We start from the raw sequence: 16,532 nt of genomic DNA, 5'->3' as shown, positions 1-16,532 counted from the left end.
ATACATAATGGTATTTCATACATATATAAAATGAAAATACACATTTCCAATTAAGGATTTCCATAAAAGCTAATTTAAAGTTAGCAAAGAATGACTGCATTTGATTAAATGAAAAGAACCCAAACATGTAAAAAATTCTTAACAGTTTCCCAGGCAATTTCCCTTAAGCTTACCTGGAAAACATTGGACTTAACAATTATCATCAAGTTGCTCGTCTAAGGTGAGCAACCCCTTTTCCCAGCTCACAGAAGAGACTGCCCAGATTCCCTGAGAACAGGATTCAGCCATCAAAAATTACTTCCAATAAGGAGAAGGAGGGAAAAATTGCTTGATTTAAAAGTTAAGATTAGAGTATGTATGTTTTCCAAGGAGACCAAAGACTGTAAAATGCTTTTAGGGTCTTAAAAATGAGATAACGCTCTTCCACTTGATGTTCCCACAATTAGTGGACACTGCTGCTATGGTTTATAAATGAACCTTCTCCTTCTGCCTGTTTTCTGCCACTTACCCTGACAGTTGGACTCTTGTCTCTCAACATAGGTTCCCCTCCTCATTCTATTCAGCAAGTAATCTCACCTTTCTCTTTTATTTTCGAAAAAGCTTTGTTTAGCTGCTATCTTACTGACATTACAGAACTCATTAGCGAACCCAGGTAATCTCCCCTAATAAAAAATAAAAAGTCCAGGTTAGCAAATTTTAGATTTAATACATTATGGTATTTAATACATTGAAATTCATAATCAACTTTAGTCACACCTATTAGAAAAAGGACACACCCTATAGAAACTAAATTCTGCAAACACTTTTGAGTTAATTCTCAGTAATTTTTAACTTTGAGATGACTTCTCTTTAGTCCTTATTATATAAGCAAAAATATTTGTCTATTCTAATCCTAGATATAATTGATTTTTGAGATTATACATTATTTCTAATAATCTATCATGATAATAAATAAATAAAAGAAAGTAATAAAGTGTCTGGTATGGAGCCTAGCCTATCCCATAATAAATCATCTGCAAGTAAATGGCAAATATTATCCCTTGTCAATTACAGATCTGTGAACAAACACTTTAAGGTATTACAGCAGTGATTAAAAATAAATTCTAAAAAATATGTAAATATTCATTAAGTGCTCAATCTTAATACTATCTTCCAGTCTGGAACTATGTTTTGTTTTTTTTGGGTTTTTTTTTTTTTTTTCCTTTGGAGAAGTGTCTTTTTACCAACACTGCCTTTTCTATTATTTACAAACAGAATGCCAACAGTAATTTTTTAATTTTTTTTTTTTTTTTTTAGTTTTCGGCGGACACAACATCTCTGTTTGTATGTGGTGCTGAGGATCGAACCCGGGCCGCACACATGCCAGGCAAGTGCACTACCACTTGAGCCACATCCCCAGCCCCAAACAACAGTAAATTTTAACCATGATTGTTTTCTTTCTGGCTCACTAAGGAATAGAATGTTGCCTCACAGCTTCTTTCTTACTCTCATCCCTGAATTAAATAGTCTAAGGTATCTTGCAGAAACTATAATTAGGCTCCTTCTTATGCCTTCTTTTGCTTTATTCATTTAAACCTAAAAGATAATGCTTTTGAATTATGGGTCATAGATCTATATTAGATTCATCCTGAAGGCTATTTCTACTTGAAATGGTCCCAGACGTGTGGTATCAGACAAAAGATAAGAATCACTGTTCATGAGTTACTCATCAGGACCCTTCTACTCATCCCAAAGCCAATCCCCCACCCCTGAAAAAGGGAAAACAAAGAAAGAAATCCTATTTCCCTGTAGTAAAAGATATCATTTTGGCATCTCAAGTTTAAATTCTTAAAAATTTCCCTTTGGAAGATTGCTAGGCTTGTTCATAGTACACTACAATACATTAAGGTTTAAATAAAGGCATGAATTGCCAATGACCTAATGACCTGAACTAATTTTATGGTGAAAGATAGTCCAACTTCAAAGCAAAAATAAAGCAATGAACCTCTGAGGTCTCAATCTGTTGGTATAATCTGTCCACATAGTATCTGTCTGCTATAGTTTAGATTTGGAATATCCCCCAAAGGTCCAAGTCTTAGGGTTGGTCCCTAGCTGAGTACCACTGGGAGATGGTAGAACCTTTAAGAGTGAGGCTTAGTAGAGGATCTTAGGTCACTTAGTCTCTTAGGTCACAAGATGGAACCTTGGGACCCTGACCTTCCTCTTTCTTTCTCTGCTTCCTGATGGCCATGAGGTAAGTAACTTGTCCAAAAATATGTTCTTGCTATGGTATACTGCCATAGGCCCAAAAACAATGGGGTCAATCAACCATGAATTGAAACCTTCAAACCCATAAGCCAAAATAAACCTTTCCTTATTATAATTCGTTCATCTCAGGAATCTGTTATAGCAACAGAAAACTGATTAACACAATTAAAACACCAAGGCAAAGACCCACCTTGACGAAGTTCACAGCTCTGAGCCAAAGAACTGATGATGATGATAAGCCATAATACAAAATAGCATGCTCTAGAAAAGAACCAGTGGTCAAAGCATCCAGATATCAGTGGCAATACTGAGGAGGGAGTTGAAAACTCCAACCCTTCTTTTAACCAGCACACCCCTATTTCAAAAGGAAGGAATTAAATCAACTAAAGTAATAAGAAATGGCTGCACTTACCTGAACTATGTCCCAGTTCATTTCTACTTCCTCATTAATATTGTTGGCACTTGCTGGAAACTTGACAGGCTGCCCCTGAGGGCACATTTCAGTCTTGATTTTCTTTAAAGGAGACTGACCAAATGTAAAGTCATCTTCACTCTCTTCCTTCTTGCATGCACCTTCCCACATGGTGCTTGTTGATGGTATTTCTGTACTATTAGTCCCACCCTCTAAATTGCTGGCTTTGCTCATTTCTTCTTCAATTTTCAGTTTTTTGGTCCTTTGAGCTGAATTTTTCCTTTTTGTCTTCGCTGTTTTCAGAGTCTGTACAGTGTCCAATTTGTTTTTTTCCTTTTCCAAATCAACATCAGCAATTGCCACAGAGCTATTCTATTAAGCCACAAAGAGAAGACATAAGAATTAGAAGATAAAAACCAATTTCCCTAGGATACTACTCAGAAATTAAAAGGAACAAATTATTGATATACACAATAACTTGGAAGACTCTCAAGGGAACCATGTTGAGTGTGGAAAAAGCCAACCTCAAAGTTACATACTACATGATTATATTTATATAACACTCATGAACAGATTAGTGATTGCAAAGAGTTAGAGATGTGAGTGGGGGAGGCAGGAAGGAGGTGGGCTTGGCTATAAAAGGGCAACACTAGGGATCCTTGTGATAATGGATATGAAAACCTATGCATGTGATAAAATTGCATAGAACTAAATGCATACAAATGAATATAAGTAAAACTAGAGGAATCTAAATTATTAATGTCAACATCCTGATTGTAATATTTTACTAAAATTTTGTAAGATAAGTGAGTTTACTATTGGGGACAACTGGATAAATGGTACATGGAATCCCTCTGTGTTATTTCTTACTACTACATGTGAATTGTTTAAAAATAAAGTTTAATTTTAAAAAATGAATCTATACATGCCAGAAAACAAAGATTAAAACTTATAATCAAAAATCAACAACGGAAAGAAGACACTCATAAAAGCTACATGTGCCATCTATTTAATCAAAAGGAGAGAGAACAGAAAACAGAATGTCAGCAGGGTAATAGCAGGCATTTTCTTTAATCAGAGTCCATCCAGCAGTCTACACAGGAATCCAGGGACTACTCACTTCACCCCCACTTTCTCTCCCCATGTGACAGCTCAGCTGTGAAGGAAGGAAACCAGACACTTAGTACTGGGGATAGAGCAATAAATATATTCTGCCTTTAAGAAGCTTACAGTTTCACATGCTAGCTTTGTTTCCAGTTATTTAAGTAACACAGATGGCACAAACAAAAACAACAATGCCCAATCTTCTCTTCTATCAAATATTTTTCCAGAGTTATTGACTATTAAAAACATTGCGGGACTGGGGATGCCGCACAGTGGTAGAGCACTTGCCAAACATGCATAAGGCCCTGGGTTCAATCCCTTAAATACAATGGATTCAGAAAAGAGATATGAAGATAATATGATGCTGAAGCAAGAGTTGATAATAACCTAATTAAATGAATTGCTATAGCTAAAAAACCAACATATCAGTTATAAAGGGAATTGTCAGCCACAGAGGAACAGAAAAAGGAAAAAGCAAATATGATCAGCATGGGCTGGGGCTGAGGCTCAGTGAGGCACTGGGTTCAATCCTCAGCACCACATAAAAATGAAATAAAGATATTGTGTGTCCACCTACAACTAAAAAATAAATATTAAAAAAAATATATGATCAGCATTCTTATAAGTAATGTACAAAAGAGAAGAAAGCTCAGCAAATAGATCAAGTATTTTGGTCCCAATGGTAAGAGAATCCTGCTGTGAGATGAATATTTCAGACTACCTTAGCTCCACACAATCAAAACATTCAATTGTCACTGTGACAAGCACAATGGCTCCACCATAGGAAGCCTTCAGTAAACCCAATAAACAGTCAAGTCTCCCATTCTGAGTCCATGCTCATCAAGCAAATTTCGGATTCTTATTTATAGCCCAACTAAGGTCAGACTCAAAGGAGAAAAAGTGCTAGCTATCAGAATTTTAAGACCTTGTGGTGATTATTTCAAAGTGTTAATTATTAAACTAGCACTCCAATTATATACATCACTCCTGAGTATGGCTAATGTGAAAACACTAATGAGAAATAGATGAGTTCCTGAAATGCTGACTTACAAAACCAGTGCCATCACATACTATCTATGTACTATGAGCAAGTCACTTAAAATCACTTGCCTCAGCTTTTTTACCTATAATATCTGGAAATAACAGCACCTCTCTTAGCCAACAGTTGTTGCTAAGACTAAGATCATAAGAGTGAGCTGGGTGCAGTGGTACACGCCTAGAATCCCAGAGGCTCAGGAGGCTGAAGTAAGAGGATCACAAGTTCAAAGCCAGCTTCAGCAACTTAGCAAGGCCCTGTGTCTAAATAAAATATTGTTTAAAAGGAGATGGGTTTGTGGCTCAGTGGTTAAGCACCCCTGGGTTCAATTCCCCCTACCAAAAAAAAAAGATCGCAAGAGTGCAATGTTGAGCATATTGCTTCATTAACAATATTACTATTTACTAATATTTCCATTATTACTAGGAGAGGAAAAAGAAAGCAGATGAAGAAACACAATGGTTCTGATGATAAATATTATTAAGAGAAGGTTAGAGGGTTAGGGTTGTGGCTTAGTGGTAGCGCACTTGCCTGGCATGTGTGAGGTACTGGGTTCGATTCTCTGGATTGAATATAAATAAGTAAAATAAAGGACTATCAACAAAAAAAAATTTTTTTTAAAAGAGAGAGAGAGAGAGAGAAGGCTGGGAGTATAACTTAGAAGTAGAATGCTTGCTTAGCATGCACAAGGCCTAAGTTCTATCCCCAGCACCACAAAAATGTGTGTGTATATAAAATACTGGAGATATATATATATATATATATATATATATATATATATTTGTGTGTGTATGTATGTATGTATGTATATACACATATATATAAAATATGCTATTAGGACTCATGACAAGGACACCACTGCCCTTCATTTTTTTTCCATTTGCATTTTGTCCTACTCTATGTAAGGAGAAAGTAACATCCCAAATCAGGAAAACACTTCAGCCTTCCCCCTATCTAGGTTCAGCACCTACCAGCTCCTCTTTAACATCCACAACCCCTGAGCCATCACTGATCAGTGGGGTGTTCTTCTTCACTCGAGGTACCCTTTTTGGTTTGGATTCCTTGGGAGCTGGCTGCTTACGGCTTCTGGAGACTTTCTTTTGGGGCTCCCAGGCATTATCTTCCTTGTCATCTTCTTCAGAGGCAGATGATCTAGCAGTAAATTGACAGAAGAATTTCCAGGGGGAAAAAATATATCAAAGGTAAAAAACAGACATATGCTTCTTAAAAAACTGATAAATTCAAATAAAATGGAGTGATAAGAGCATAAGCTGTGAACAATTATTGCTAAGAATTAAAAGAACAGAGTTGATTAGAGTATAAAAACATCTTCCCCATATCATATCATACACTATAAATCACTGGTCTTGTCACTCTCCTCTCACCTAGTCAACAAACATGTTCACACACACTTTCATGACACGGAAAATCACTTATTACCTTAAGTAATTTACTAAGTCATGTCACACATAATCAATGTGAGCTTTTCAATTTTAACAGTGAAGAGCACTTAAATAAGTTCCTAAGTGCTAATCAAATCTATTTAAATTGTATTGTTATTCATTCAATGAAAGGAGTGAGTAATGACTCCAGGAAACATCCTAATTACATAAAAAGTCAGCACCAAGGCCTGTCCAGTTGTTTTTATTAACCCTTCTTTTCCTTTCACAGATCTTGACTACATTGGATCAAGTGCAGTTATCATACTTTTTGACAACCAAGCATTATAATACTCAGAGCACGAGCAGAAAGAAAGTAGCCAGTGAATTCTGTTGAGGGAACATCATGCTCCTATCAAGTCAGTTCGATCGGTTTTGGGGTAAAGGATAACCACTTCACTGAGACTAGTGAATAGAGATGTCAGGGTTTTCGATTGGTTAAATTCCACTTGGCAGCAAAAGCCTGACTGAATGACTTCTTAGTTAAATTATGCTACAGGAGAGCATAATCATGATGGGATGAACCAATAATATCCTCAAAGTTGAGTTCTCTGCAGAGGTAGATTCTAAGCCTGTGACTAAGCAAAAAACACACGAAATCATTAGAACATAATAGCAGTGGATTTAAAAGGAACTAGAATTGGAAAACCAAGGAATTAGAAAACCAGGGTTTCCTCCTACTACCAAATTGAGCAAGATGATACCTTTCCACCTTAGTCTCATCACCTGCTGAGCAGGAGTGCACACCAATACTATTTCACATGGCAATATTGCCAAAAGTAAAGGGATCTTTGTTATTAGGAAGAAAACGCAAACACTGCCTATGCAAACACTGATACCGTTTTGTTACACATGAAGCAGTTCTGAGGCAGCTAAGTCAACTCCCATTCCCTATAACACCTGTCCTCAGCAGCATCTGACACTCACCCCTAGAGAATATCTTCCACATGCCTTCAGGGAGTCATAATCCTTTAGTGTTCCTCCTTCTCTAAAGTTTCCCCTTAATTTCTCTTACTTCCACCTCCTTCCCCTCCAAAGGTTGGAATCTCCTGAGGGAGATAAGTCCTCAGTCCTCTTCCTCCTCTCTCCATGCTCTCTTGCTAGCTCATGTATCTTGTCATCTTGTCATATGGGTCAGTACAGGAATTTCAATTTCATATCTCCAAAACGACCTTCTCCTGAGCTCAAGACTTGCATATCCACTTTCACAGGGATGCCTAACAATCATTTGAAATTTACCAAATCCAAAATAGGACTCCGATTTCACCACACTTACACTATACCTCTTCCATTATTCCAAAAACGCCTGTCTTTCCTTCATACTCCAAATGTAATTAATCCATCACCATGTCCTATCTCCTTTACCTTCAAAATGTATCCCAAATTAGGCCATTTCCTACCATTTTCATTTCTTGGCTTCTATAATAATCTTAACTTATCCCCCCACTTCTATTCTCACCCCCCATAGTCTGTTCTCCGCCAAGAAACCCAAAATGATATTTTAAAAATGTAAATCAGATCAGCTCATATCCCTATCCACAAACCTCCAGTGGCTTCCCAACCCACATCAAATAAAATTCTAGTACCCTGACATAGCCCCTTATATCCTACTCATTCCAATCTCATTTTCTACTTCTCTCTGTCTGATGACTATGAACTGGCCATACTGGTTTTTTTTGCTGTTCTCTGAACACATCAAAATCATTTCTATCTCAGAAATGATGTGTTGCTCTATTTGGAATTCTAATCCTTGAGAACTTTCCATATAATTTCTCTCCTATGTAAGATACAATAGAATACCTGAACAACTAACTTACAGAGAAATTGTTTATTTAGCTGAGTTTCTGAGGTTCAAGTCCAAGATAAGGCAGCCCCATTTGTTTGAGCCTCTGATTAAGGCAACAGATGGCAAAGGCAGGAACACATATTAGAGACAGTGTTCACATCTCAATGCAAAAACAAAAAGATACAGAGCAGAGCCTCACAATCCCCCTGGAAGGCATACTTCCAATGAACTAAGGACCTCTCACAGGGTCTCACCTCTTAAAGGTCCCACCAACTCTCAAAACCACCACCACCCAGAGACTAAGCCTTTACAAGTGGACCTTTGGGGAACACATTTAAATCACAGCCAACTCCCAGATTTTTATTAGATTCCAGCACATCCACCAAAGAACTCCCTGAATATCTAAAATGCCCTTCCACTACTATCACTGTGTTCTCTATCCCTTGCTCTGCTTTTTTTTTTTTTTACAGTACCTATTATGACCTAACATTAATCACTTATTTCTTTAACAAATATCTTAAGAGTACTTAACATGACACTGTACAGCAAAGATTCTCAACTGGGGACAATTTACAAATACACAAACCTGGCACTATCTAAAGACATTTTTTATTGTCACAATGGTGGGAGGGGTGCTTATTGGGTAACAGTCAGGGATGCAACTAAACATCCTACAAGGCCAAAGACAGGTCCCACAACAAAGAATTATTCTGCATACAATGTCAATAGTGCACAGGTTGAGAAACTCTGCTCTAATGTAATATAAAGTACTCCCTATGCTCATGGAGCTTACATTCCAGTGTAAATTCTATATTATGTATTTAATTAGTTACTTTCTCTCTCCTTATTTAACACTTTATCACCAACATTAAAGGCTGGATCACAGCATGAGTTCAAGAAATACTGTTGTATGAATGAATGTAAAAGATACAGCTTTCTTCCACCCAAATGACTTAACAAGTCTGTAAGAGACAAACGCATTACTCCTTAAAATGTGTCTCATTCCCCCACTATCATATTAAACCAAGAGGCTTACAACTCCGAGAAGCAAGCAAATTCATCTTTGGATACTGCATTCTGGACCTGTATTTTTGCTCTTCTTGGCAACGATGACATCTGGAAGAATCGAACATAAAATCAGCATGACTTGAATAGTCTGATCACGGTCATTCAGTTACAAAATGATGTGCCATTTGAAAATAACATTCCAATAGCTCTGCTGCTTAAAAATGCCATAGGAAAAAACAGAAGGCTTATTCATAAGCCAAACACTGGTTTTCCCCTCTAAGTAGCAGCCAATTAAAAGAGCAACAAACACCCTTGCAAAAGATTCAAACACTTTGTGAGTGTGGGCTACCTTTTGAAAAATAAGTTCCCACAGGGTGGGTATTCTGCAAATATTATTAGTAATACTATCAGCCATCAAATTATAAAATCTTATGTTAAACTATATCTCAAAGACAAGAAATATTTTCCTCTCTTCTGTAACTTCTTACAGTATACAGTAGAGGTGCCTCTACAAAGGTGGCAGTCAAATGGTATTGATTAACTGAAAAAGCAGTTAGGTTATTCCTAAAACAAGACAAGCATTTCTTATAATAATAGTTCATGCTTAGATAAAATGATTAATCACTATGCCACTAAAAGTATTTACCAGATTCAAAGGCTCATCTATAGAAAAATATCCAGACAGATAGCAAGAGGCATCACAAAATACAGGAAATAAATTTACTGAAGCTGCAAAATTTATTTCCTAAAGATCCTGTGTCAGAACATAAAAAAGTACATTAGACTCTGATATGTTTAGAACCCTTAAACTCTGATATGTTTAAGGTCCTAAACCAGTCATATATTATAGTGCCTCTGGTAGAGAATTGTCACAAATGGGAACATGTTCCCCCAGCAGAAATAGCTCATATCTGTCCAGTAAGTATAGAATTACTGGGCAGAAAGAACAGCACTCAGAGGAAACCAGGAAGGAATACAGTCCCAAGGAAGTAGACAAAAAAAAAACCCTCCCATCTTTGCCTTCACATTCTTTTAGAATATGGTTATGCATGTAATCCTTCCTTAAATGAGTAGTTCTTTTTTTTAATTTAATTTAATTTTATTTATTATTAGTTGTTCAAAACATTATATAGCTCTTGACATATCATATTTCATACATTTGATTCAAGTGGGTTATGAACTCCCATTTTTACCCCGTATATAGATTGCAGAATCACATCGGTTACACATCCACATTTTTACATAATGCCCTATTAGTAATTGTTGTATTCTGCTACCTTTCCTATCCTCTACTATCCCCCCTCCCCTCCCCTCCCATCTTCTCTCTCTACCCCATCTACTGTAATTCATTTCTCTCCTTGTTTATTTTCCCATTCCCCTCACAACCTCTTATATGTAATTTTGTATAACAATGAGGGTCTCCCTTCATTTCCATGCAATTTCCCTTTTCTCTCCCTTTCCCTCCCATCTCATGTCTCTGTTTAATGTTAATCTTTTCTTCCTGCTCTTCCTCCCTGCTCTGTTCATAGTTGTTCTCATTATATCAAAGAAGACATTTGGTATTTGTTTTTTAGGGATTGGCTAGCTTCACTAAGCATTATCTGCTCTAGTGCCATCCATTTCCCTGCATTAAATGAGTAGTTCTAAATATTGTTCATAACATAACAGGTAACTCTGATTTCTGTGTTATATGTAATTTACCAGAATAAAAATAAAACAAAACAGGCTGGGGCTAAAGTTCGTAGAGTGCTTGCCTTGCATGCACAAGGCCCTAGGTTTGATTCACAACACCAAAAATATAAAATAAAATAAAACAGAGGAAGTTAGTTTTGACAGGGGTGGCAATTCAAATCAGGGCAGGGCAAAAACAGATTAATCAGTATTGAGACAATCAGGTATTCCTCTGAGAAAAACAAGTGTTTAATTCCCACCTCCACACTATGAACAAAAATATATTCCACAATGACTAATTATTTAAAACACACAAAATAAAACTACAAAAGTGCTACAAAAAAACAAAGACAACTATTCATAATCTTGAGTAGGTGTAAGGAAACACAGCTTTTCCTGGGCATGACTCAAAATTCCAGAAGCAGTGCTGACACTTTTGAGAACAAGGATGAGGAGGTTCAGTATAAGCTCTAACACAAGGTTATATATCTAGGTCCCCTACCCAACATGCCAGTAGACAACTGCCCTAGGAAAAGGTCTAGTTTAATTTCCAGAGAAGGTAAACTAGAATCTCCAGACTAAAGTATACCAAGTGCAACTATGTACATGTGAACCATACAGACTGTATGCTAAATGCAGAATCCTCCAGTACTCTTCTTCCACTAAGAACCCAGAATGCCACCAGTCAGATCCTTGCCCTCTAAGGGCAAACAATGGGAAGGCTTTTTTCAGGAGGATCTGACCACACCCAAAGTGAAAAACTGTAGGTTCTATGCTCTTCATCAAACAACCCACCCAGATCACCTTATAACCATTCCTATCACCCCAATCTACAATGTAAAGTAGTTCCTCCTTTATCCAGGGTTTTGATTTCTACAGTTTGTGACCTCAGTCAACTGCAATCCAAAAATGTTAAACAGAAAATTCCAGAAATGAATAATCCTTATGTTTTAAACTGCATACTGTCCCAAGTAATGTAATTAAATCTCCACCTTACTCTTTAAGGACATGACTCATCCCTTTGTCCAGCACATCCATACTGTATAAACTACCCACACCCACTAATCACTTAGCAGTCATCTTGGTTATTAGATGGACTGTCATAAGATCACAATGCTTGTGTTCATGGAACCCTAATTTTATTTAATAATAGCCCCAAAGCACAAGAGTAGCAATGCTGGCAATTTTATCACAATATATTGTTATAATTATTCTATTTTACTATTAGTTATTATTAATATCTTTCTATGCCTTATTTAAAAATTAACTATCATAAGTAGTATAGAAAAAAACACATGGCATATATCCAGGGTTCAGTACTATTTGAGATATCAAGTATCCACTTGGGATCTAGACATGTATTTTCTAAGGATGAGGGAGCTACTATACCACACAGACCATCATCTCCACATTTTAACCTTAACAGAAATGCATTTAAAATAGGGAAAGACAAGCTGGACATGGTGGTGCATGCTTGTAATCCCTCCCAGTGTGGGAGGCTGAGGCAGGAGGACTGCAAATTTGCAACCAGCTTTTACAACTTAGCAAGCCCCTCAGCAACTTACTGAGATCCTGTTTCAAAACAAAAAATAAAAAGGACTGAAGATGTTGCTGAGTTCAAGACACCCCCCCCCAAAAAAAAAAAAAAACCATTGGCAGGCTTACGTTTGATTAAAAACTAATCTTAAAGAAGGCTTCCCTGAAACTAATATTTCCAACTATCCCTTTATTAGATACCCTAGACACAATGCACATAGAAAGGTGGGTAAAATGGAAACATTTCTTTTCATTGGTGGGAAAAAATATGACTGTAAAAATGGAGATAGAAAAGGAGAATCTGTATGAGCACAGAGGCCAATTACAAGCAGATCCATTTTAGAAAGTATTATATACAGAAGCTGAGACCTAGAAATCATTTATTACAAATTATTCATGCCAGTTATACTCCCAGAGGTGTGTTTGCTCCAGTTTAAAGACCAATATCCTTAAAGGGCCTGTTTCTCCACTTCTACTCCTATCATGTCCTCTTCATATCATAAAAATTATTATGGCACCCATTTCCATGTTTGGGGTTTTTTCTTCAATTGTTTTGTTTTGTTGTTTTTGGGTTTTGGTACTGGAGATTGAACCCAGGGGTGCTTTACCACTGAGCTACATTCCCAGTCCTTTTTTTGTTTGTTTTTTGAGACACCATCTCATTAAGTTGTTGAGGTTAGCCTCGAACTTGCAATCCTCCTGCCTCAGCCTCCCAAGTTACTAGGATTTCAGGTACACCTGGCCATTTCCATGTTTTCAGTTCAGTCAAGTCTCACTTAACAATAGGGACACATTCTGAGAAATGCATCATTAGGGAATTAATTATTATCATGCAAACATCATAGTATACTTTCACAAACTACAGCTATGGCATCATCAGGTGATACAATCTTCTTGGATCACCTTCAAGCATATATGCATCCATCACTGGCATCTATCACCAACATTACTGTTATTCAGCACATGACTGTACCTATATCACCTACTAAACAATCCTAATTCCTCCATCCCAAATCTTGCCTTTAAAATTCTGATTTACATAATAAAATTCCTGCCTCTGAAACTATTTAGATGTCTCATAGTTAACTAAAATTAAAAAAAAAAAAAGAACAGAAAGCTTGATAACCATTCCCTGCCCTAAAACACATTTCTACCAGAGTCCTTCCCATCTCAGAAAATAGCATCAGAATCCATCTATTTGCTGAGCCAGAACTTGGAATTTTTCTTACAGCTTCACTAAGGTGCAAATGACATTCAGTACACTGAATACTTTTAAAAGGTTCAAATCTGGTAAATTTTGACATATGTATACACATCACCACAATCAAGACAATGAACATATCCATCATTTGTTAAGCCAAAACACTGTGAAATTTTTTTTATCTTCCATCTCTTACATACAGTTTATTAGTAAGTCATATAAATTTTTCCTCCAAAATATATCTCTACAATCTTCAGTGGATATTTGGTCCTTGAGTCTGTTTCCTGTTGTTATTTCAGAATAACTACAGACTAGTGGTTGTGAAGTTGACCTTTTTTTTTTTTTTTAAAGTTGTAGATGAACACAATACCTTTATTTTATTTATTTATTTTATGCAGTACTGAGGATCAAATCCAGTGCCTCACAGTTTCTAGGCAAGAGTTCCACCACTGAGCCACAACCCCAGCCCTCAGCCTTCTTCCTGAGTCATATCCTGGCAGAAGGCATCACACACTAGAAAAAGAGCTTTCCAGAAAAAAAGAGAGCTTTCCAATTCAGATTTCCCTCCCTCTTTTATAATGTCACCGATCCCATCATGAGGGCACCAGCCTCATAATCTCATCTAACCCAAATTACCTCCCAAAGACCCTACCTCCAAAGTCTACCAATATATGTATTGCAAATTAAGTGTTCAACATGTGAACTCTGGGGGGATACATTCAAACTATAGTATCACATCTCTCACCTGCACTATGGCACTCTCCCCAACCACCCTCCCGGCTTCCATGCTCTTGTCCTTACAACCCATTCATCCTAAACCCATTCAACCCATATCATCCTAAATCATGACTTGAAAATGTTTTAAAAAACACTTAATGACTTCCTATCTCATCCTTCACTCAGAATCCAATCTCATTTTTTACCATGGTTTTCTATAATGCCCTGCAGATTTGACCCCTGCTTCCCTTCCTAATCATATTTACCATTTGTCGTAGCTCCTAAACTCCAGTCACATTCTTTCATTACCTCTAACAAGCATTATTCTTTCCCAACTCAGGGTCACTCTACTTTTTCTGCTCATCAAATGTGTGGATCCTCTCATCACCTTAGGCATACTATGAGCTTCTCAGTTACACTGTATTTTTTAAAGCCCTATTTATTTCTTTTATACAGCAATATATAGCATAATCTAAAATTATTTTTTGTTTTACTATTTTATTAATATAGTGAAGAACATGAAGGAAGGAAACATTTGTCTTACTTTCATATCACACTGAGCCTAGCACTTACTGATTTCTCTATAACTATTCATTAAATAAACGTAAGAATATATACAAATATGGGCTCTAAAGAGAAATATGAATTTACTTTCTATCCCTATTAGGCAATGCAATATTTGGCATTCACTGCTGTCTTGAAAAGGTACATTGAGAACATTTCTATTCTTCAGCGATCTAGGATTTTCCGTCTTCCAAGTTATCTTATCTCTATGGGCACACGAACATATTCCAAACCAATTTAGTAGGTTGCTGTGATGTTACTAAGGGAGGAGGCACCAAACTAGGGCAAGTGAAAAGTGGAAACAAGGGGCAAAAGGATCTATAAATGAATCTTAAAATAGGGGGGAAACACTAAAATTCAAGGAGATTGAGAAGGAATACTTTCTTAAAAGGCACCTAAAGAAGTTCCCCAGAGGAAACCAACAGAAGGGCTTCAAATGTTAACATAAATACCCAAGTCACAAAAACAAAATTCGAGTTAGAAAGTACCTCTGGGATCAGACAGCCCTGCCGTACTGCCATTTTTTAAAAAAATCAATGAGAATCCTGGCGCTAGAGAATGTGAAATGGGTTACTCAAAAAAATACATGGCAAAGGACTAGAAACCAGCGCCCCAAACAGCAAGACTAGTCTTGTTTCCCATTTCATAAAAATTACATTAATGACATGCTGTAACGTGGGAGGCTCGAGGATAAAGTTGCCTGTAGTTCCCGTTCATCTTCCCTAAGTTATTCAAGCGCCTCCTAGATGCCCAGCACACTGCTGAAAATGCAGCTAATGCAGACAGGGCCACAATCTGATAGTGAAAAGGTGCTTCCTCCCTCATCTCCGAGGTATAAAACAATCTAAGTCTGCCCGAGCTTTCCCATGTTTGCCCCTCTGAGCTGCAATTAGAAGACGCGCCAGGTGACACGCAGCAGCTAGGAGATTCTCCGGGTATAGGTTATGAGATACAGTAAAATGTAATGAACCTCTCACTTTAAAAAAAAAAAATAGGGGAAGTGTTAGTTCCCAAATGGGCGCTTGGAACTTTTTAAGTGGCCTCGAAAATGCCGGAGCCCAAAGAACTGCCGCTGAGGAGGACGCACAGCTCACCTTCCCGCCCGGCGTGTCGGAAGACCGGGGATTCTATGCTATTATATCTTCCGGTTCCCGCCGGAAGTTTTTCAAATGCCGGAAGTCCCGCCTCAGTTTTCCCGGACGAAGGTAAAAACGCTGAGCCAAGTCGAGGCGCTGAAGAAATGGGGCGGAGCCAAACAGGATGGAGGTGGGGCCGGAGCTAGGATCCTGAAGGAGTGTAGAGGTGATCCTGGCTCCTGGGCTGCGAGTCTGCTGGGCTGCGTTTCCCTGGATCCATCGGGCGTGGGGTTAGGGTGCTGCGAATGCTCTTTCTTTGACCCGCTTTATTTTCATCTATCCTATGTTAAGTCCAATCAAGGACAGTTCTTTTCATTTGCATTATTCATTTACCGTGAAAAAATAAAAAACATTTTAGCTTTATTTTTTTGTTTAAAGCGCCGTTAATTTCACATCTTTATTTCCTAAGGCCCGAAATATGGATTTTGCTCTAGTCTTTAAGATAGATCCAAATCTTGTCGCCTGTAACTAAAGTCCTTCTTCAGCTACCTAAATGGAAAACTTAAACCCTGGACTCATCACTAACTTATTTTGGTCACTCAAGTAGCTGGGTACACTGCCAAGTATACCAATTTGAAAAATGGGTTCTCTCAGGAACTTCGTAGTAAAAGTATCAAACAATTCTAAGTCTGCTAGGGCTTTGTGCAAATTGCCCCCCCACCACCACCTCCTTTG

At 37.5% G+C, this 16,532-nt stretch overlaps 1 protein-coding gene across 2 annotated transcripts in view; it reads right to left on the bottom strand.

The window, feature by feature from the left end:
- SRBD1 (S1 RNA binding domain 1) overlaps positions 1-15,829 on the bottom strand; it is a 227,205-nt gene extending 211,376 nt beyond the window's left edge. For both annotated transcript variants that reach the window (XM_081265361.1, XM_081265362.1), the window contains exons 1-4: positions 15,816-15,829; positions 9,061-9,140; positions 5,771-5,951; positions 2,660-3,031 (exon numbers count right to left, since the gene is read on the bottom strand). In XM_081265361.1, coding sequence (XP_081121487.1) covers positions 2,660-3,031; positions 5,771-5,951; positions 9,061-9,140 — 633 coding nt within the window. In that variant the 5' untranslated portion in view covers positions 15,816-15,829. The remainder of the gene's footprint in view (positions 1-2,659; positions 3,032-5,770; positions 5,952-9,060; positions 9,141-15,815) is intronic.
- Between the last annotated feature and the right edge of the window lie 703 nt (positions 15,830-16,532).

This window comes from Spermophilus citellus (genome assembly GCF_964194105.1).
Source record: "Spermophilus citellus genome assembly, chromosome: 13".
Taxonomy (NCBI): domain Eukaryota; kingdom Metazoa; phylum Chordata; class Mammalia; order Rodentia; family Sciuridae; genus Spermophilus; species Spermophilus citellus.
The sequence above is the reverse complement of the archived record's forward strand: the minus strand, read 5'-3'. Positions and strand labels throughout refer to the sequence as shown.